The following is a 22,592-nucleotide window of genomic DNA, read 5'->3' on the forward strand; positions in this document are numbered from 1 at the left end:
TTTTTAATTTTCTAAAAATTAATTGCTTTAGTGTATTAATAACAGCTGTTCTGATGAGTATATCAATAGTTCAATTCATTTTTATCATTACTTAATACTGTATAAAATGTTAGAATGGAATATCACATTTTTCAATTCTAACAGACGCATATCTCCCTGTACGCAAACACATAGGTCCATACACACGGGCATGCTGAACAGCTGAACAAAAAAAAAACTTCTCTGTTAAAGTTTATAAAACGTAGTATGTTTCTATTTAATTTGATCGGATTTAGCTAGCCTAACCTTTGTCTATTTGTCATCACTGGACGACAGTTGTTCATCCAACCGTCTGTGACCTTAAAACACATTTTGTTATACCTTAATGGTGTTCATTTGTCCTAATAACGTTTTCTAAATATGCACCCCTCTAATTGCTACAGGCCTTTAGGCTTTACTCATGTATGTCCTTGCACCCATTCGAAATTGGTTCCAGTTTGCATCAACCAATTTTGTGAAACTTGTACAGTGACAATGATTAGTAACAAAACACAAATCAAGTTGGAATTTAAGTACCGTCACAGTATTTCAGTGTGAATATGGACAAAGTAATGGAGAAGTTCTTTCATCAAAGACCTTAAGAGCAGATTATGGACAATTTTGAGTAAATTCTGTCTCACAAATACGTGATGCTTATGTTTACATGTACCATGATTTATTCTATTCAAAAGATTTCTGAATAGTTTTGCATTAATGAATTGTCTATAAGTCCTATGTAGCACAACCATCCTATGACAGAACAAAAAATTCTGCATAAAATGGTCCCCAAAAATTTATCGCCTAGCCTCAGCAGTAAGCTTGCACATACTTTTACCCTAGCAACGCTCAGATCTAATCTTTGAAATGTATGTCTCCAGCAAATCAACATTAAGGCCATTTTTGAAGAATAGAAAATTAATATCAAAATAACCTATCCCCAATGAAATGTGTACACATTATGATAAATTATCAAACACTCAGTGATACAGACTTATATCTATCATCTAATATATATAGCCATTAAGGTTGTTTTTTCTTCAGCATAAAAAAAGAACATCAAATGTCATATTTGCATGGTTGAATGCAAAATGTATTTTATTATTCATTATTTAACAATTAAACAAAAGGTTGATAAATAATTCTTTTACATCCAAAAGTTTGAAAATAAACAAATAACAGATACATGAAAAGATTTCTTGTAAGAACTTTTATATTTGATCCAAGCAAATTAGATTTTTTGTAAGGCCACACCAATTTGATTCCTTGTTCGACGGACCCGCCCGCACCTATTTTTTTCAAAACAGATTTTTTTAATTTTTATTATATTCCCGCTTCCCGCATCCGGAAATGAAATCATGTCCATTTCCCGCACCGGTTTTTTTTTGTAAATATTATATAAAGATCTCAACATTTGTTTTTTAAAATCACAGTCTAGCCTTTATACACATGTATAACGATTTTAAACCTATAAGCACCCAACAACACTGTAAATATCTGCAATAATATTTGTTTCAGCATGAATCCAAGCAGGAGTGCTCCGATATAAATAGAAATATCAGTACAGAACAAAACGTTGGTTTCTTTCCCCCTAACTTATATTCCCTATAAAAAAAAGTTCGTTGTTAAAATACAGTACAAAGAACTTCTGAAGGATTTGCCTTCAACTGCAATTATAATGTATGGTGACGGTCATACCCGCTGCAGGTCCTGGTTGATTCAGAGACCTGTCGTTCAGCAGTTATCGTTTGTTGATGTGGTTCATTGGTATTTCCCCGTTTCGAAATATAATTTAGATGGTTGGTTTTCCTGTTCGAATTGTGTACAATACTAAGTTGTGGTCCCTTATAGCTTGCTGGTTGGTCTTGATCAAAGCACTGTGTAAAAGGCCATACTTTGACCTATGTTTGTTATTATCAGGTTGGGACCATCCCTCACTCAGACAAGGCCCTTGAAGGGGTCATTTTACCATGTTTACTGTTCAGTCTTCTATACAAAACCTTTGACAACTTAACAGAAATTTTTACTCAAAAAGAGGAGAAATACATTATATTTTAAACAACTTTTCTAAAAGAGGGATGGGTCTACTTATTTTGATTAATATTAAACTGTTAAAGTAATTGTGTTAACATGGTTAAAGTCCAGGAATATAACAAATTCTTGGACATGTTTTGACCATTTAAACCCAAATATTATAGTTCTTTGGGAAAATAAAAGCCCTTTTGTACTTTAAGTGTTTTTACAAAAAAAATATATATATATAACTTTAATATTTTGACCCCTCATAAAAGGGATATTCATAACATTAAGGGGTTGTTCTGAACCTGATTATGACTTGGATGGAGAATTGTCTCATTGTCAGTCACACATACATAGACCAGATTTAATTATTCAATTATTTCTTGTTGAACAGGGAAAAAATACTTCATAAATTAAAGAAATGTCAAGGTACAAGTGATAAATCAAGTTTAAATATAGTAAAAACCTACTATTTTATGTTTACAAAAAAAATATATAATCGCTCGCCTTTACTTTTTAAGCTTCGCCTCAAAAATTTGCAAATTAAATATTTTTTTAATAAAATTTTCAAATCGCTCGCTCGCCCCAATTTTTGGAGTTCAAAAATCCATAGAACAAGAAATTAAATTGGTGTGGCCTAATATATGACAGGAAGGTAGCTAGTATTTGTGGTAAGATTGCTGCAAAATACAATGTGACTGGGAGGTAGAAAACTAGACTATGCACAATCCTTTTAAAAAATTGCCATTTGTAAAGTATGACCTTCTTTTCTTTTGCACTTGAGTCCACACCCTATTTTCTGGTAGGGTTCTTGCTAATTACTTACGTCTTCAGTAACGTTTTCACTACATTGCTTGACTTTTCATTTTTTTCTTTTAGCCATTTTGTTGTCTCTTTTTTTCTTTAACTTGTGAAATTGAATTGCCTTTTGGAATTTCCTTGCCTTTTTTTTTTAAATTACTATCTGTAGCCAACATTTGATATAGAATGCTAGTCAAATATTAATTGTTTAAAAGCCAAATGAAATTTCGATAGCAAAGCTATTTCACACCAAACATGTTACCATTTTGAAGACAACACATTTCTTCTTAATCTTACCTTTTATCTAAAGTGTATGTATATTCTATTTGTTTATTAAATTGACCAGCAATCTTTGTAACTTGTTTGATCTGAAAAATAAGGACAGACAGATTATTTGTATGTAATACTTCCTTGTAGTCTATTTTTAATACAATATTTTTTTTATAAATATTACATATCTTTCAGCAGCTACAGCAAACTTACATTCTTACATTAGATTTTAAAATAAAATATTCCTACCTTTGATTTTACTAATGATACTGGATGGAACAAGGTTTCATACTGATCAACCCAAGATGCAATTCTCTTTAGCCAGGGCTAAAAATACAAAAAAAATCAACAAATTACCGAAATAGCATGTATCAATAGATCCTCCAACATTGTGTGATTTTGCAGAGCTTAAACATATTAGTTATCAACAATACAATTACTTTTAATTTATTTGATTGAAGAAAACTTAAATAATTTAGACATTCATCATTTTTTCTAGTAATTTATACTAATTTTTTACCTAGTAAGGAAACATCAAAGATTAAAAAGTTGCATACAAAGATACTCAAATGAACTATTCAATTATTTTTTCTGAATACAAAAATAGCACATGTTGTACTGGTACAAAATATATTTACCTTTTCATTACAGTCATCTGCAGACTGGTACCTGGATGTGATGTGTACTGTTACTATGACAACAGCAGTACATAGCAACTTGGGAAAAGTAAATACATCAGCTTCACCATGACTTAGTTTGTCTCGTACACGTGGTCCACTTGGATATGTTAGCAAATCCATTAATATTTCCTGATCATAAGACAGAAAGCATTTGCAGTAGAAAAATTACTGGTAGTTAAAACATGATGTTTTATAGGTATTGTGAATTTTATTCCAATGTTGCTTTAAAACTAGAGGCTCTAAAGAGCCTGTGTCGCTCACCTTGGTCTATGTGAATATTAAACAAAGGAAGCAGATTGAAAATTGACTACAAAGGTCAATAACTCCTACAGGGGTCAATTGACCATTTCGTTCATGTTGACTTATTTGTAGATCTTACTTTGCTGAAAATTATTGCTGTTTATAGTTTACCTATATCTATAATAATATTCAATATAATAACCAAAAACAGCAAAATGTCCTTAAAATTACCAATTCAGGGGCCGCAACCCAAAAACATGTTGTCCAATTCATCTGAAAATTTCAGGGCAGATAGATCTTGACCTGATTAACAATTTTACTTCATGTCAGATTTTCTCTAAATTATTTGGTTTTTGAGTAATAAGCCAAAAACTGCATTTTACCCCTATGTTCTATTTTTAGCCGTGGCGGCCATCTTGGTTTGATGGCCAGGTCACCAGACACATTTTTTAAACAAGAAACCCCAAAGATGATTGTGGCCAAGTTTGGATCAATTTGGCACAGCAGTTTCAGAGAAAGAGATTTTAGTAAAAGATATATAAAATTTACGAAAAATGGTTAAAAATTGACTTTAAAGGGCAATAACTCCTAAAGAGGTCAACTGACCATTTTGGTCATGTTGACTTATTTGTAAATCTGACCTTGCTGAACATTATTGCTGTTTACAGTTTACCTATATCTATAATAATATTCAATATAATAACCAAAAACAGCAAAATTTCCTTAAAATTACCAATTCAGGGGCCGCAACCCAAAAACAGGTTGTCCAATTCATCTGAAAATTTCAGGGCAGATAGATCTTCACCTGATTAACAATTTTACCCAATGTCAGATTTGCTCTAAATGCTTTGGTTTTTGAGTTATAAGCCAAAAACTGCATTTTACCCCTATGTTCTATTTATAGCCATGGCGGTCATCTTGGTTAGTTGGCGGGGTCACCGGACACAATTTTTAAACTAGATACCCCAATGATGATTGTGGCCATGTTTCAAATAATTTGGCCCAGCAGTTTCAGAGGAGAAGATTTTTCTAAAAGATTACTAAGATTTATGAAAAATGGTTAAAAATTGACTATAAAGGGCAATAACTCCTAAAGTGGTCAACTGATCATTTTGGTCATGTTGACCTATTTGTAGATCTTACTTTGCTGAACATTATTGCTTTTTACAGTTTATCTCTATCTAAAATAATACTCAAGATAATAACCAAAAACAACAAAATTTCCTTAAAATTACCAATTCAGGGGCAGCAACCTAACAACGAAATGTCAGATTCATCTGAAAATTTCAGAGCAGATAGATCTTAACCTGATTAACAATATTACCTCATGTCAGATTTGCTCTAAATGCTTTGGTTTTTGAGTTATAAGCCAAAAACTGCATTTTACCCCTATGTTCTATTTATAGCCATGGCGGCCATCTTGGTTAGTTGGCGGGGTCACCGGACACAATTTTTAAACTAGATACCCCAATGATAATTGTGGCCAAGTTTGATTAAATTTGGCCTAGTAGTTTCAGAGGAGAAGATTTTTGTAAAAGTTAACGCAGGACGACGACGACGGACGCCGGACGCCAAGTGATGAGAAAAGCTCACTTGGCCCTATGGGCCAGGTGAGCTAAAAAAGAGATTACATTCATTATTTGCAAATTCTCTCTCTCTCACACAAAAGCAGCTGCTAGAAAAAGAATAATATACTGACATACACAAGTCACAAGTATGGAAGGAAAGAAAAGAAGAGTCTTTGAAGTCTCTATATCTGTATGTATATGAAGCCTTTATAAAAATAACTTTATCACAGACATGTCCATTGTTGATCTAAGTATGTAGAATGTTCTTACACTTAATTTTTCTAAGTTATTAGGTTATTCTTAAGGCAAATTTGGTTTTCAAATGAAGATAAGTTGTTAAGCTTTTTTAGACCATGCCTAGTTCATACTGAATGAAGAAGAGTTGAACAGAATGAAGGCAGAAATGCAGTGTTCAATACAATGTTTGATATTTAGACTGATAAAGACTTACCATAACAGGCTCACCAAACTCCCATGGAAGCTTATTTTCTACATTTTCTGTGACATATTGATCTAGTATCTATCAAATTAAAGTAAAATGAAAAGTATAATTTAGCATTTTGTTCTCAAATTTCAAAATTCAGATAAAACTTATGCTCTTTAAGATATGTCTGGTAGGAAATTTTATATCTATCTTAGTTACTGCACATCCTCAATTCATTTTGAAAACTGGTAATGGTTTCACTTGTACCTTTATTTGTTGTGAGACAATCAATATCAAAATATGAGATTCTTTAATTCTATCAATAATACACTTTTCTATTGCTGTTTATAACATCTGCTAGCAAATATATATGTGGAACCTGTCAAGGAAGGGGATATAACTCAATGTCATATAATTTATTTTCATTTTATCAGTGAAATCTGTTAAACAATGGGAGATAACTCAATCTTTTTTTCTTCATTTATATATCTTGTACTGTCTTATGTTGAAAGGACATCAGTATTTGACATTTTATAGTAAATAGTGAATATATCAGTATAATCTGTAAAGTTAGGGGAGATAACTCAATAAAAGTGTTATTTGAAAATAAAACAAAATCTCTTAACAAGTCTGATAACCTAAACCTACCTCATCAAGAGTAGTATATAATGTTGTTGCCTGAAAGAGAACAAAGAAAACATATAGTAACTTTTAACATTTAAATAAAAACTCACCAAATTCTGACATTTAAAAAAAATCACCAATGATTGTCAACAACTAATAGTTTTTTGATAATCTGGTTTTGAAAGTGGTTTTTGCATGATATCAGTGGGCAAAATTCCCCAAATTATTCAATTTTAAATTTTATTTAAATATAAATTGTAAAAGATTTTGAATTCAATCTCATATTACATGCGACCATGTAAGATATAGCAAAGATCCTGTTTTAGAAATTAAAAAATAAAATATTTGCCATAAACAGATAAAAAAAAAAAACAAAAAAAACCCAGACCCTTGAGAAAAAGATTGAACAAAGAAGCTAACCTCAGCTGTAATGGTTCTTCCTGGACATTTGTTTACGATGGAAAACTGACATCTGAGAGCATGTTCTAACAGTGGTAACAACAAAACTATAGCCAGGCCTGGTTTATCAGTGTAATACAAGTCTATGCAGTGGTTCCATAGCGTTAGGTGGTATTTAGGTATGAAGCTACTGGTTTGCAGTAATATCTTCATCTCTTCTGATGTCATGTCAATTATATCTGATTCAATAAAACAAGAAATCAAAAGTTATATATCTAGGTATACTTCGTTAATACTAACTGAACAACTTTGGTTAAAACAAGCAATTAGAAAATATGAAATAAAAAATAATTAACCGGCTGTGAGAAAATTTATGAGCATCCACAGTCAAACATGCTAAAAAGGTGAAATATGTTCAGCTAGAAGTTGTCTTAGCACGTTCCTTTTCCCCCCATACAGTATACTGTAACTTCAGAAATTATTGTGTGTATTTATAGTTGCAAATTTTGAAAAATGGACAAAAATGTGTGACTAATTACTGTGATATCAGGAAAATCTGCATTTAGAAAAATGCATCAGATATAAGAATGCAAGTTCTTATTATTGCGATACGCACTCAGACACATAATTCGCATTCATAAAAACCTCACAACAATTTCTAAATTTACAGTACTTATATATTTTGAACCTCAATTCAAAGGTCATCATTCTAATAAGGTCAACTTTTCATGGTTTTTAGGCTGATTTTTATATATAGGTTTATTATGAATCTTGTCTTAGTTTGAATGATTGAATACCTGGCAAAATCTCTGCATACTGTCTGTCTTGAGGAAAAATTACTGGTGATCGATGAGGAATATCTCCTCTTACAAATTGGACTAGACTTGGTAACACTATTAACAGAAAACATGTGTATCTGAAAAAATGAATAAAAGTAAAATTAAGAAATAAGTGTGGTAAAGTCCTTATGTTCTCTTGCAACTGATCATGAAGGGCTGTTTCACATCCAGAAGAAAATTACATGCATATTCAGGACAAGGATATAATAATGTGGTATGAATAGAAACACTGCTTATTGCTAAACAGTCAAGGTAAGCTTGATTTTTAACGTACTTCTTCACAATGTAACACTCTGCAATAATTATTCTGATTCTGAGCCCAGCAGTCTTTGCTCTTTCTCCTAAATTACTGTTTATTTGTTGATAAGCAGCAAATCCTCTCTTTTAAGTCTTTGGTTTTACCCATTCAGGGAATTTATACATTTCAAAAATTATAAATAAAATAATTAAATAAAAATAACTGTAAATGTAAATTGCAAATCTACAAGGAAATTAATGAAAAAATATAAATGCAAGTTTACATAAATGATAATTATGTGCAGGTGGTAATCACATGGGACCTTTTCTAATTATAAAATTCTCAAATAATTTGCACCTTTTATAAAAAAAACCTTACATAATGATTTAAACATTTGCTGTAATCATCATTTGGGTATATCCATTATCTGGTTAAATATTTATTGATCATATACTTATTCTAATTTGAGATAAAACATCACTTCTAAGGTGCAATAGGAGAAAGGGCTTTTCCAGAATTTATTAAATGGGGCGTAGAAACACACTTTTATAAAAATTAAATGGGTGGTGGTTATTTAAGGAAAATAGCCTTAACCTTTATATGAAATAATCAATTACAATTTAGGGGGAAGGGGAAGGGGAGGGAAGGGGTGGCGAGTAAAGGTTAAATAAAAAAATGTCTTTCCATCCCATATAAACTTAAGTTTTACTAACTGTAAAAAAAGATCTAAGTCTAAGAAAAAAATGTGAGTATCATTACAACTTGCCTTTTTGAAATTTCTTGTTCTGTAGGAAATCCATGCCAAATAACATTCCTTAGATTCAATGAAATTGGTGGACCAATAACAGCTCTTAAAACTTGTACCTGAAATATAAAACATACAAATCTGCCATAACTTTTTTTTCTCGATCAATTGTATTATTTTGTTTTGTTGCCTAAAAAAATAATGAAAGCCAATTATGATCAATTATACTTTAGCTTGCACATTTAAACAAATTTTAATCTTGTCTTTGTCTTGTCTTGTCTTAATTAGGAATATTTATTTTCAAAAGTTTACATAAGAGCCAAGTTCTTCTTTTGAATATTTGTCTTGCAAAATAAATAATATTGAGGCATACAAGCTGGGTACATGTATGTAGAGAAATTCTCAATTTATATTTTTATTTGGCCTAAAGAGACTCAAAGCATACAATACTCACAACAGTTGGTCCAATGATTTTCTTGAGTGTTGATGATGATAGAATATCTTTTAACATGGAAGGACAAATGGTATTCTCTAACAAATACACCTGTAATGAAAAGTTAATTACATTATTTCATATTGCTCTAAGCTCTATACTTGCACAGGAAGCCTAGGGAGAAAACCTAATTAAATCAAATCAAAAGGCTCCCATTACAAAGTTTACATGCTCTTTACAGGCACAGGGTAGATAGGGTGGTATTATAATAGGTTATATACTGCAATTACATCTAGAAGTGCTCTTTCTAGACATTGGACAGATAGGGTGGTATTGTAACAGGTTAGATACTGCAACTACATCTAGAAGTGAGTCAAGTGCTCTTTCTAGACATTGGACAGATAGGGTGGTATTGTAACAGGTTGAGTATTTGAAAGGTAAAACAGAATATCATATAAAATTATTTAATGATATACAATTAGATGATGGACATTTCATTCTTTTCCCTGATGAACACAAGAGTGCACACACTGAAATGATTCGCCTTCTTTACTAATCATTGTTATTATAATGATAGTCCAAAGTATAAAGCTTTATTACAACTGTCACATAAACTTAACATTAACCAAGATAGCTAAACAAAGACTAATGAACCATGAAAATGAGGTCAAGGTCAGAAAAACCATGCCAGGTAGACATGTACAGCTAACAATGCTTCCATACATTAAATATAGTTGACCTATTACTTATAGTTTAAAAAAAATAGACCAAAACACAAAAACTTAACACTGTGCAATGAACCGTGAAATTAAGGTCATAGTCAAATAAAACGTGCGGGACTGACATGTAGATCATAAAATCTTTCCATACACCAAATATAGTTGACCTTTGGCATTTAATATTAGATAAAAAGACCAACACTCAAAAACTTAACTATAACCACTGAACCATGAAAATGAGGTCAAGGTCAAATGACATCTGCCCGCTAGACATGTACACCTTACAATCATTCCATACAACAAATATAATAGACCTATTGCATAAAGTATAAGAAAAACAGACCAAAACACAAAAACTTAACTAAAACCACTGAACCATGAAAATGAGGTCAAGGTCAAATGACATCTGCCCGCTAGACATGTACACCTTACAAGCATTCCATACAACAAATATAGTAGACCTATTGCATTAAGTATAGGAAAAACAGACCAAAACACAAAATCTTAACTATAACCACTGAACCATGAAAATGAGGTCAAGGTCAGATGACACCTGCCAGTTGGACATGTACACCTTACAGTCCTTCCATACACCGAATATACTAGCCCTATTGCTTATAGTATCTGAGATATGGACTTGACCACCAAAACTTAACCTTGTTCACTGATCCATGAAATAAGGTCGAGGTCAAGTGAAAACTGTTTGACGGGCATGAGGACCTTGCAAGGTAAGCATATCCCAAATATAGTAATCCTATCACTTATAATAAGAGAGAATTCAACATTACAAAAAATCTGAACTTTTTTTTCAAGTGGTCACTGAACCATGAAAATGAGGTCAAGGACATTGGACATGTAACTGACGGAAACTTCGTAACATGAGGCATCTATATACAAAGTATGAAGCATCCAGGTCTTCTAGCTTCTAAAATATAAAGCTTTTAAGAAGTAAGCTAACGCCGCCGCCAGAACACTATGCCTATGTCGAGCTTTCTGCAACAAAAGTTGCAGGCTCGACAAATCAAAGTGAAGGATATCACTCATGGAAAGATTAGAACAGTAGTTTGAATTTTTTCATATTAAGGTATGGTGGGGAAAAATATACATTTATAAAACACTATTGCTGAAAATTGCATTTACTGCAGGTCTTTAGAAGAAAACTTGCTTTTCCAGTATGAGGATAAAGGTGCTCAAATTAAATAATATGGGTCTCTAAATTTGCACAATTTTATTTAAACTGCAGTTTATATCTTATCGAAATTATGTTGCCGGTTCTGAACATGTTTCAAAAAACAAAAAAATGCAAAAATTCTTCTAGTAAATGTTACCAAATATCCTAATAAGACATAAATTTAGACCAACAGCTAAAAGCTTTAAAGTGCCAACATAAATAATCTATAAATGTTGTTTTGGGGCATTTTATAAGTTGAAACAGAGGTTATATGGCAGTTTTAGAGTGCCTTTTGATCAAATTTTAATGTATTTTTCAACACAGGGCATTTTCAATTTTATTTTTCAACGTAAACTAATTAAAAAACTAATGTTATTGAAATGTGGATTCTTTCTTGATTGCAAAAATATATATTTGCTTCTAAAAAAAAATTCAAATGACTAAAATAGACATAATGATTGATGGGAAATAAACTAATAAACAATGTTTTTTTATAATTAAAAGTTTATAAATTTTAAAACTGTTTCAAGCCAATTCCTGATAAAAAAAAGTGAACTAATCTAAATTGTTGATTAATTACAGATGATTATTGGAAATTTATCAAGTAAATTATAGGCCATACTTGAATACCTTTTATATATTCATATTTATATTCATATTTCATTTTTTTAAGATCTTGCTAATCCATTAATCATTTATCTTTCAGATATAATTTACAGAATTACTTTATGTAATGTAGATCAAAAGTAATTGGCAATAAATAAATCTATCATCCTTATAAATATCAAACAAATAATACACACATTTGTGTAATCAATTATGAGGTCAAATACTTGTGTATTAAGAATTAGATGTATATTGGAGTAGTCTGTACAATTATGTAAGACTGATGTAGATAGGTAATGTGGTCAATTTGATTGGCAGTTTGGGAGGTGGGGCATTGTAATTAAAAGTCCACCTTGTCTCTGATTGTTTAGTGATAATGATAGTTGTCAATCATACTAGTTGAATCAATACCCACTTACCTAATCAAAATGATTTTAAAAAAGCCTGCACATCAACACACATTAATGACATACATTCTTGAATGAACTGCTCCAATAATATACCCAGTTTTTTCAGTTTATTTGTGTATTATGTGCACATACATGAGAACTATAAGGAACTATATTTTAGTGTGAAAACATTTAGTAACAGTAGCTAACCTGTTCTGTTGTTAGGGAGGGTGGTGCCTAAGTAAAGATTTAGAACAAGTTCTAATCTTTCCAAAAACTTTATTATAAATGTTACCTACATCTCTAAGTCCTCTTTCTAGACATGGGGTAGGTAGGTTGATGTGATTAAACTTCCAATACTCTTTATAAACAAGGGGCACAGATAAGGGGGTCTTATAGCACTAATGACTATTTTACTTACATTGTCAAGTGCTTTTTCTAGATATTAGGGCAAAATTACAAGATAGAGTGGTTTAAATCTTATAACAGGTTGACTACTGTACTTACATCTCCCAGTGCTCTTTCTAGACAAGAAGTAACCAGTAGAAGAGCTAAATAATTATTTGTTAACTTCTCAGTTTTAAGTAGCCTGAAACATTCTTTGATGACCTAAAAATCAAAAGAGTGAAAATGCAGAAAAGCAATTTCAGGCAATGTGAAAAATTTTGCACTAAATTTTTTATTTTTTTCACAGTTTCTTTTCTAAATCTGTATTCAAAAATTTGAAATGATTTAGTTATCATGTATAATGTTAAATACATGTTCAACATAACATGCAGGCGAGGGTCATAATATAGATGATGATTTAAATTGGGAATTCAATTTGCTTAGCTGCTTGCCACTGGTTCATTTTCAGTGTTAATTTTCAGTGTTCATTTTTTTTTAACTTAAATAGCTTTATGTCATGTATGTTTAAATCATATGTCTTTTTTGTCGATAAATTATATTTTTCTGATAATGATTGGAATCATGATTGAAATGGGTTTTTTTCAGAACAACATGGAAAATTTTATAAACGTTGATGTTCCTTTTTAGAGAGCATCTCATACTAACAACTCAGTTCATTTACTACACATAACAATACCTGTTCTTGACCTGTCCAAGATATAAGAACGCTGTAATGATGCAGAAGGTCATCTATTGCCATTTCGTTCACACAATGTTCACATTCATTAAAAAGAAAACCAAGTCCAAAAATACACTTTTCAAAATAATCATCACTGTCTGTACTTTCTAAACTTTCATCTGTAAGAAAAGACAATAGTTTTAGATTGACTCAATTGAGTAAGATTTATTTCCCCTTTTGTCATAAATAAGGTTGTTATTAAATCATTGATGAAATTCAACTCATTTGTTGATGATACTAAACTAGCAAATAAAATGTGTCAGTAAGCAATATTCAACCAGTTCAGGGACCTTATTTGAAAAATGAGTTGATATATATATTTCTCTAATTCTTCGTCAATTTATCCTTTCTGCACCCATTGCATAAAAAATTTAATCAACATGTGGTTCGTTTGATCTCAATACTTCATTGGTTAAAATCCGATTATGACGTCGAATTTTCTTGCTTTCCTCTGAAATTCCTATTGTGACAGCATGAAAAAAGGGTGACCAAGCAGAAAGAACACACCTTTTTGCAGATCATTCGAAAGGAAGGAATAAGTTTGTCTGTATAATGTTAGAAAATCATTACAGAAACACATTCCAGCACCAAAATCTTGTGTTATACGATATTTATCCACTCTCGACAGTTAAATTTTAAATATTTAAAAGAGGGACGAAAGATACCAAAGGGACAGTCAAACTCATAAATCTAAAACAAACTGACAACGCCATGGCTAAAATGAAAAAGACAAACAGAAAAATAAAAGTACACATGACACAACATAGAAAACTAAAGAATAACAACACGAACCCCACCAAAAACAAGGGGTGATCTCAGGTGCTCCGGAAGGGTAAGCAGATCCTGCTCCACATGCAGCACCCGTTGTGTTGCTTATGTGATTACAAATCCGGTAAATAGTCTAATTCGGTAGGTCAAATTCATGAAAGGGAAGGGGATTGTAGTTACGACGTAAGGAACATATCCCATATCATTTGTGAAACGGTTATTCCATAACGGTTATTCCATAACGGTCAACCAACTCGTGAAACGCTCGAGCAAGCCTAACATTTTAAATTTGAAAATTTAACTGTCTTGAGTGGATTAATATCATATTACACACGATGCAGTGGTAGAATCTATATATATATATATATGTGTAAAATTGATTTATGACAAAAATTTTATCTAAACTTTATATATAGACTATAAATGTAAGTTTTAAGTTATTTCTGACAAAAAAAAAGACATCTACAATAATGAAAATACATTTCCTGGTCAAATTTTAAACAAAAAATATAGGAATAATTTGTAAAGTAAATAGATGTTGTCAGTGACATTATTTATTCAATTTTCTAACTAAATATGTTTGATGTGAGATATTTTGATGGACCAAATTCATACATGTTCATGGTAAACTTTGAAACTCTTTTGCAGTCAAATACAGTTGCAAATTGACAAAGACATCTTTAAAAGGTTTACATATCAATAACCATCTTGGTGAACAGATGAAAATAACAGCAATAAATAATTCTAAAATAACTGTAAATAAGATTCTTATCTCCTTTCTTTAGCTAATATAGATAAAATATTGAAATAATTTCAAAGCAAATTTTCAGACTGCTTTAATACATGAGTTCTATTTAAAGTAGCAGTCATCATATAGCCTGAACCAAAAAATCCTCTTGTTTTGTTTACAGTACATGAGGGATATCAAACAGCAAGTGTACATGTAAACAATTCAAGTCTTTTATGATATAATTTAAAAACTTTATTCATTGTAGTTGATAAATACCTGGTAAAACCTGACTTAAAGTATCCCAACATATAATCTTGGATGATGACAAAAAACTAACAGGGCTGGATTCATTATGAACCCCAACCTCTGTTATCAACCTTCTGACCTTTGGTGACAATGCAGTCTGCAACAATTCAGCCATCTTATAATTCTGAAGAAAAAAACATTGACATGAGTAGGATAGAATCAAAAGTGTGAATATTTCATATTACTCAAAAATTTAGAGCCTATGAGATTGCTACTTCTATGCTTTACTGTGTATCCAATGAACAGGGTGTCTCAACAAAATATTTTGGGTAAAGTCAACGCAAACAGGCAGCTGGCATGTCACCACACACTGTCATGGATTTGTCACCCAACCACCATAGGCTTCAATATGTTTCTGCCACAAAACCAGTTCCAACAAAGGCATTTACACCTAAAACAGATTAAGAGTTTATTAAGAATTCTAGAAAATGGAAAGGTTTAGACCATGGGATGTTACTCCAGTGTTGTCATTAGTTTTCTTCTGAAAAAAGACCTTGTATAAAATTGAGAATGGAAATGATGAATGTGCCAAGGAGACAACAACAGGACCATAGAACAGAAAACATGGTTATATGTATGATTACACCCATGTGATCATGTATGTATAGTCACACCACTGTGATCATGCATGTATGGTCACACCACTGTGATCATGTATGTATGGTCACACCACTGTGATCATGTATGTAATGTCACAACACCGGAGTAACATTCCATGGTCTAAACCTTTCCATTTTCTAGAATTCTTAATAAACTCTTAATCTATATAATTCTCTGTTCTAAGTCCATTTGGCCACACTTTTTCAATTTGTTCTTGACATATGTTTTATGGATTGATGATTGTTTTGACATGAGCTTGTTTTCATAAGGTATATTTAAACCATCAAACATGGCCAATTTGGTAGTGTGGCCAAAATATTTTGCATCAACCACTATACTTAAGATAACCATATACATGATAAACAGCTCCGCTATGAGTGCATACTATGCCTGTCACATTTTTAAGAATAAAATTTAAGAACTTTTCTGAAATTTACAAAAATACTAAAGGGAGGTTATCAATAAAAATATAAACCAGTCACCAAAGGTTTAATGAAAACTGCTCAATGAACGTTAAAGGTATTGTTCAAAAATGAGAAAATCAAAAATATAAAGGGAGCTCAGGTCAATAGATATAGACAATTGACCAAAGTTTCTTGTAAATTGGTGAAAATAGAAAATAAGATGTGGCAACTGCCACAAGAGACCAAAATGACACAGAAATTAACAACTTATAAGTTCTTCATACGGCCTTCCACAATGAGCAAGGCCATACTGCATAGTGAGCTATAAAAGGCCCTGAAATGACAATGTAAAAAAATTTCAAACGAGAAAAAGAGCCTTAGTTATACAAAAAAATGAACAAAACACAAATATGTAACACCAAGGATTTCTATAGTTAGATAACTATACAAATCCTTGGTAACACATAAACAAACGACAACCACTGAATTACAGGCTCCTGAAAAAAAATAATGTTTTAGTAATTATTGTTTGAAAACTTGAAAATGCCCCTTTTTATAATGAATAAAACACCATACCTCGGAAACGTAAAATCTAAAATTTATAAAGACCGATAGCTAAACAATTCACCAAGTTTTAAGCAAATTGATTGAAGCGTTTTTGATTTCATGTCAGACATGCGGACAGAAGTACAACAGTTTACCAGTTTAAAGAAGCCATCATGAGTTTGTTGACCATCATGGGAGAAACTTTTCATAAACAACACGATGGGTGCCACATGTGGAGAAGGATCTGCTTACCCTTCCGGAGCACCTGAGTTCACCCCCGGTTTGTTGGTGGAGTTTGTGTTGCTTATTCTTTAGTTTTATATGTTGTTTCATGTGTACTATTGTTTGTCTTTTTCATTTTTAGCAATGGCGTTGTCAGTTTATTTTCGATTTATGAGTTTGACTGTCCCTTTGATATCTTCCGTCCCTCTTTTACCATATAATACCTCTTATAAACATGATAAATACTAGGCGTATAAAAAGAAGAAAAATTACCACAATTATTCATATAAAATAATCAAATGTATGGAAAAAGACATACTATCAGATTGAAACATTACTCACAGATCAATCAACTCAATATTTGTAGACAGTCAAGTCACTTGGCAACTCAAATCACAAATGCTTTGGTTTTGTTTTCCAGGAGCAGATGTCAGAGCTGTGTGGCTTCCATAAAGAATTAAAATGATTTCATTATAATAGCAAACAAATCTTAATTTCATGAGATTATCTCTGTATTTCCATGCATGTGTTTAGATTGCTTTAAAAATCTAAATTTTCTAATCAAAAAAAGTCTACTTTCATTTTACATGGCGTCAATAACTATCGAGTCCGTGACGGTAGAAACGTCCGTTTCCGTGTATTCATTTTGGCGGGAAATTCAAACACCCAAGAGACGGTGATGACCACAAAGGTAGTGATGAGAGCTTCAGTAAAGATGTAGAAGGTAAGATTATAATTAAAACTAGCATATTTAAATTTGAATTTGGTTAAATAAAACAATTCTGTTATAAAATCATATTTATTTATTTAATCAGTTTTAAAAGAGTTGGAAGGCCCCCTTCATATTGAAAAAAATCTTGGAGACTGAAGGATGTTTAGAAATAGCTTAAATTTTGTATGTGTTTTTTGTGTGTGCTTAGCATGTCAGTCGAGCGTGAAATCCTCCTCCTAACCAAAATTAACTTATATTTTTTTCAAATCAATACTTTTGTTATCCAATAAGCAATATAATTAGTTTTGGGACCCAAACATTATGATATTGATAATAAAACCCAAATACAATACACTTTCGTGTATCATAGACATGTATATGTCTTGTAACTTGTTCAGTGCCGTATATATATGTCTTTTGGAAAATGTTGTTTGTGCTGTTTTTAGTCCCTTCTACAACGAAATTTGTTTTACATGCACACGTATAAAAATTGCGGTTTTTATCCAACGCAATCATAGGTTTGAACGTAGTTTTCAATTTAGCTGTGACTCGTTTATGTCTCTTCATGTACACACAGTTAGATGAACGATAAACTATAAGTAAAAGAAAATAATATCCAAACCTCGATCCAATGACTCTTTTATGAGCGAAATAGGAGGAAACAAAAAATTACACCCCACGGTTTTAAAAGATTAATTAATGTGAGTAAGGAGTTTGTATTATTGGATGCCGTAGTCACATTAGAATATTCTCCTATTGTTTGATCTTCATTTACTGGTCTTATTAATTTAGGGTCAGTTTACAGTATGGGTTTTGGTTAATGTTTTAGGTTAGGGTTAGTATAAGAGTAAGGATCTATTTTACATATCTTTTTAAAGGATTTAATTTTTCGACAACACGATAATGTTTCCTCTTCGCTGGCGATAACTTACCTCATTACTGTATTCAGATCACATACATATATTCATTTGCAGATAAAGAGAAGATAAAAATTTAAAAAAAACCTTTTCTCTATCAACACATACTATAAAAATAAGGAGATGTGATATGACTGCTAATGAGACAACTATCCACCAAAGTTAAGATGAAGTGGATGTTAACGATTATATATGAACTTGAACTGTGTGGCGGCCAATAATCTGAAAAACCCGTACCGTATAGTCGGTTTTAAAAGACTCTGACATGAAATATATGAAACAGCTCAATTGAGAAAACTAACGGCCTTGTTTATAACAGAACAATTTACAAAAACAAGTGTGTCAGACATGAGCCAACGACAACGACTGAAATACAGGCTCATAACGTGGGTCAGGCACAAAAAGAATGTGGCAGAGTAAAACAGTTTGTGAGCGTTCATATCTCTCCACTAGAACAACATAAGAACAAAATATAAAAATAAATTGAAAAAGGATTACCTAATCAGATCGATAAAAAGCAGAAAATCATCCCCCCCAAAAAACCCAGACCAGTCATGACAGGGTATTATAGTCCATTTTTTATGTTTTTAGTTAACGAAAATCGATGTCTGCGGATAGAAAGTCAAAACCGAGTGCTTCACAAGAGGATTCTACTCCAGCAAAGAAGCAATGCATGGACTTGCATTTCCATGACGACTCTTCTGTTTCCAAGTTCACGTGGCCAGAAGATGGAAGTGAGTCATCTTCATGGCAAATTTGTGATGCGGATGCAGGGGATAATTCGAATCCACCAAGTCATGATGCCACAAATCCACCCAGTCGGGGTAACTCAAATCCACCAAGTTTAGAATCTACAAAGACAAATAATTCTTTGAGTAGTGAATCCCTGGATAAAAAGAAATTGATTAAAGATGCATTCGAACAGCATTCTTCCAAGTCGACTGCTCCGTTTGTAATCCCAAAAACTCCAGAAAATTCTGAAAATGATCTTGCATCAACGAGCACATTTAGCACATCAGCAGAAAGTAATTGTTCTTCACCAAGCACACAACAATTCGACAGGAGACTGTGCTCTCCTTGCAAAACACCCCAAAATTCTGAAAACGATTTCTCATCAACGGGCTTTTGTAGGACATCAGCAGAAAATAAGCGATCTCCACCAAGTACAGTCACTCAGAAAAACACAAAACAATCCAACAATAGATCGTGTTCTCCTTGCAAAACACCCCAAAATTCTGAAAACGATTTCTCATCAACGAGCTCATATAGCTCATCAGGAGTAAGTAATTGTTCTTCAACAAGCACGGTCGCTGAAAGTAATTTCTCATCGAGCACAACCTTTGAATGTGACTCTTCTTCATCAGACACAAGCATTGCAAGTAGTCAACTTTCTGACAGCACTATCTCACAGAATTCTCAGGATGGCCTGTCTGAAGGCATAAAATCTAAAAATTCTGTCGGCTCGACAAATAGACCAGTTCCAATAAAACAAACACGCCTAACCGATTCAAGTGATAGTAATTCGTGTGAAAGTGATTCATCCCTTGATCAAGATATACAAGTAAAACAAAACGTAAAAAGAAAGTCTAATTCTCCTGCAATTAAAGGACAAGATACAAAGGTTCCAGAAAAAATGCATGATAACCACGACAAAGAAGTAACAAACAATTTTAAAAATGTGAAAGGTAACAAAACTAAAGAAGAGAATCAATCAAAAAGCAACGAGGAAGATAAATTGAGTGATGACGAAGATGACGTCAGTAATTATTCCGTTGAAGATGAGGAGTATTATTGCAACAGCTCTTATTCTGGTAGTGGTAGCGAATATGAAGTTTCGGATAAGTCAGTACAATGTAATGGCATATCTCCCCTTCATATCAAGGCAAAGGTTGATAGACAAGCGTTTGTAATGAAAATCATGAAAGCGTTCAAATGCAACTCTCTGTATGACTCGTTTTGCTTTACTTTGCCTCGGTCAAAGGATGCTATGGATGGATACAATATGACAGTCAATGGAATACTTAGTTTGGCCGATCAGTGTAGGTTTGGTCTAATCGAGTCGACCTCAATGAACTTTCCAAGTAAAGAATCCATAGATTTCGCAGAAGGAGTTGTAGAAGATATGAGGAAGAGATATAAGGATTTGTGTGGAGAAGGAGAAAATAGTAACAGTGATTCCCACCATTCTTCAGAAGAAAGCACAAGTAGTATTTTGGAGAAGGAAGTGGACAATGATCTCCCTCATAATATTATATTCATGGTTTCCGATGGAATCAAAGACATTGTGTCGACATGGAGTGGACAATTCCAGGTCTCTACAAATCCAGTCACATACATTATGTCGCTCCGAATGTTCGATTATAAGCCTTCATTTTCAAACAATATTCGACCAGTTTTCGGTCAGAAACCGGATTTGACAGATGAATTGTGTAAAGATATAGTCGATGAAATGGAAAAGTTCGAATGTTCGAGACAATTGCGATTGGATGTAGACTTCCGAACTTTTGAAAGTCTTACATTTTTCAAGTGTTCCGAAAACGAAGCAATGCTACTTATAAACGTAAAAAGTCCAGCTACATTTTGCCAAAGACTCGTAAATAGCAGCGCCATAGACAGAAACGATTGGCAACCAAGAGACAATTTTCTCCCTTTTGAGCATGGATGTTATCAGGATTACGTTTTGGTTCTAGGGGGCGTAGTCTCTGAAATTTCAAGTATAGCAGCACAGATAACTGTAGCATGTCCAAGCGTTAAAATTTTAAACAAAGATATAAACGAGTTTTTGCTCTATCATATCTCGGTCGATTCCTTGGGAAAATATAGAAATTTAGAAACTAACGACAGACGCAAAAAATCAACAAATTTGTCTGTTGATCGTCGAAATAACATCATAGATGTTTTGGAAACAAATCATCTTCTTTCAAAAGACAAATGTGAAGAACTAAGAACAAATATAACAATAACAGAAATGAATTCCAGAATAAGTTCCGAATGTAATTGTCTTGATGGTACGGACTTCCATCCATGTTTCACTGATTACTTAAACTACAGATGTTTAGATGTTAGTGAACTGGAGCATCAACTCTCAAGAAGATGTAATATCTCAGAGAAAATGGCCGATGCCAGACTTTCGGATTACAATCCTGATTCCCAGAACATGAGCGTAGCAGAATACCTGGCTTTAAATTCAAATTCAAATTTTTATTATTCTTTCTGTAGCTCAGAAATTGTTCCCAACGACACGTGGCATTGTAAAGTATGTGGCAAATGCAACCAAGAAAACGAATGGCACTGCCCAAAATGTGACAAATGTTCAAAAGCACAACCAGCATGTCAGCACTGTGGATATGCTGGATATACGTATATAATTAAACCAGGCTCAGTGGATGAATCCATGGCGCCAAAATATGATTGGAAAATCAACTTGAGTACGACAGATGTCCCTGATTGGTCTGTTACTCTCGATCATTCAACCGAAAAAGCCTCATTCGACATGGACGATTTCATGCAGGATGAGTTTGGATTGATCGATCCTATGGCATTTTTGTTGGGTTCTGAGGCTAGAGGAGGCGGGAAAAGACAAGGTCGTCGACTACAAAAGTATGAGAAAAAGATTGAAGGAAATCCTAAAATGTTAGCGGCAGCAGGATGTATATTGCAATAAAATATAATAAAAATCAGAATTTACTTCTCTTATTTTAATCAACTGTATATTTGAGCAAACCACGTGTCGCTGTTGAATTAGATAACTTTCGAGTTTGTGCTTCAGGAACAAACAAAAAATCCAAGGGTTCCTTCAACACACAATTGGTTTATATTGCCATTTATTCAAAAATATTTAAGTCATGCTAACCCAAAAATATGAGATGTGGAATGATTGCCAATCATTGGAGACAACTATTACAAGAAACCACGAGCATGTAAACAGATATATATTTATGAACGGCCTTCAACTATGAGCAAAACTGTATTGTAAACTAAGCTATAAAATTAACACAACAGATAATAAATCAATAAATGAAAATAATTATGGCATACTAGTATAACAACTCCCACTTAAAAGCCCATGACTTGATAAAGA

General features: G+C 32.5%; 2 protein-coding genes across 2 annotated transcripts in view; one reads left to right on the top strand and one right to left on the bottom strand.

Annotated features, from left to right (window-relative positions):
• LOC134710617 (endoplasmic reticulum membrane-associated RNA degradation protein-like) overlaps positions 1-13,422 on the bottom strand; it is a 39,485-nt gene extending 26,063 nt beyond the window's left edge. Inside the window, exons 1-11 of the mRNA XM_063571000.1 lie at positions 13,265-13,422; positions 12,688-12,789; positions 9,317-9,406; positions 8,884-8,981; positions 7,838-7,956; positions 7,062-7,279; positions 6,666-6,695; positions 6,045-6,113; positions 3,744-3,914; positions 3,355-3,432; positions 3,133-3,203 (exon numbers count right to left, since the gene is read on the bottom strand). Coding sequence (XP_063427070.1) covers positions 3,133-3,203; positions 3,355-3,432; positions 3,744-3,914; positions 6,045-6,113; positions 6,666-6,695; positions 7,062-7,279; positions 7,838-7,956; positions 8,884-8,981; positions 9,317-9,406; positions 12,688-12,789; positions 13,265-13,327 — 1,109 coding nt within the window. The 5' untranslated portion in view covers positions 13,328-13,422. The remainder of the gene's footprint in view (positions 1-3,132; positions 3,204-3,354; positions 3,433-3,743; positions 3,915-6,044; positions 6,114-6,665; positions 6,696-7,061; positions 7,280-7,837; positions 7,957-8,883; positions 8,982-9,316; positions 9,407-12,687; positions 12,790-13,264) is intronic.
• Positions 13,423-17,502: 4,080 nt separating this feature from the next.
• Positions 17,503-22,194, top strand: LOC134710618 (uncharacterized). The gene is made up of 2 exons (XM_063571001.1): positions 17,503-17,606; positions 19,103-22,194. Exon 2 carries the CDS (start codon positions 19,116-19,118, stop codon positions 22,173-22,175), a length of 3,060 nt encoding a protein of 1,019 aa, XP_063427071.1. The 5' UTR covers positions 17,503-17,606; positions 19,103-19,115; the 3' UTR covers positions 22,176-22,194.
• Positions 22,195-22,592: the final 398 nt, after the last annotated feature.

This window comes from Mytilus trossulus, chromosome 3 (genome assembly GCF_036588685.1).
Source record: "Mytilus trossulus isolate FHL-02 chromosome 3, PNRI_Mtr1.1.1.hap1, whole genome shotgun sequence".
Classification (NCBI taxonomy): Eukaryota; Metazoa; Mollusca; class Bivalvia; order Mytilida; family Mytilidae; genus Mytilus; species Mytilus trossulus.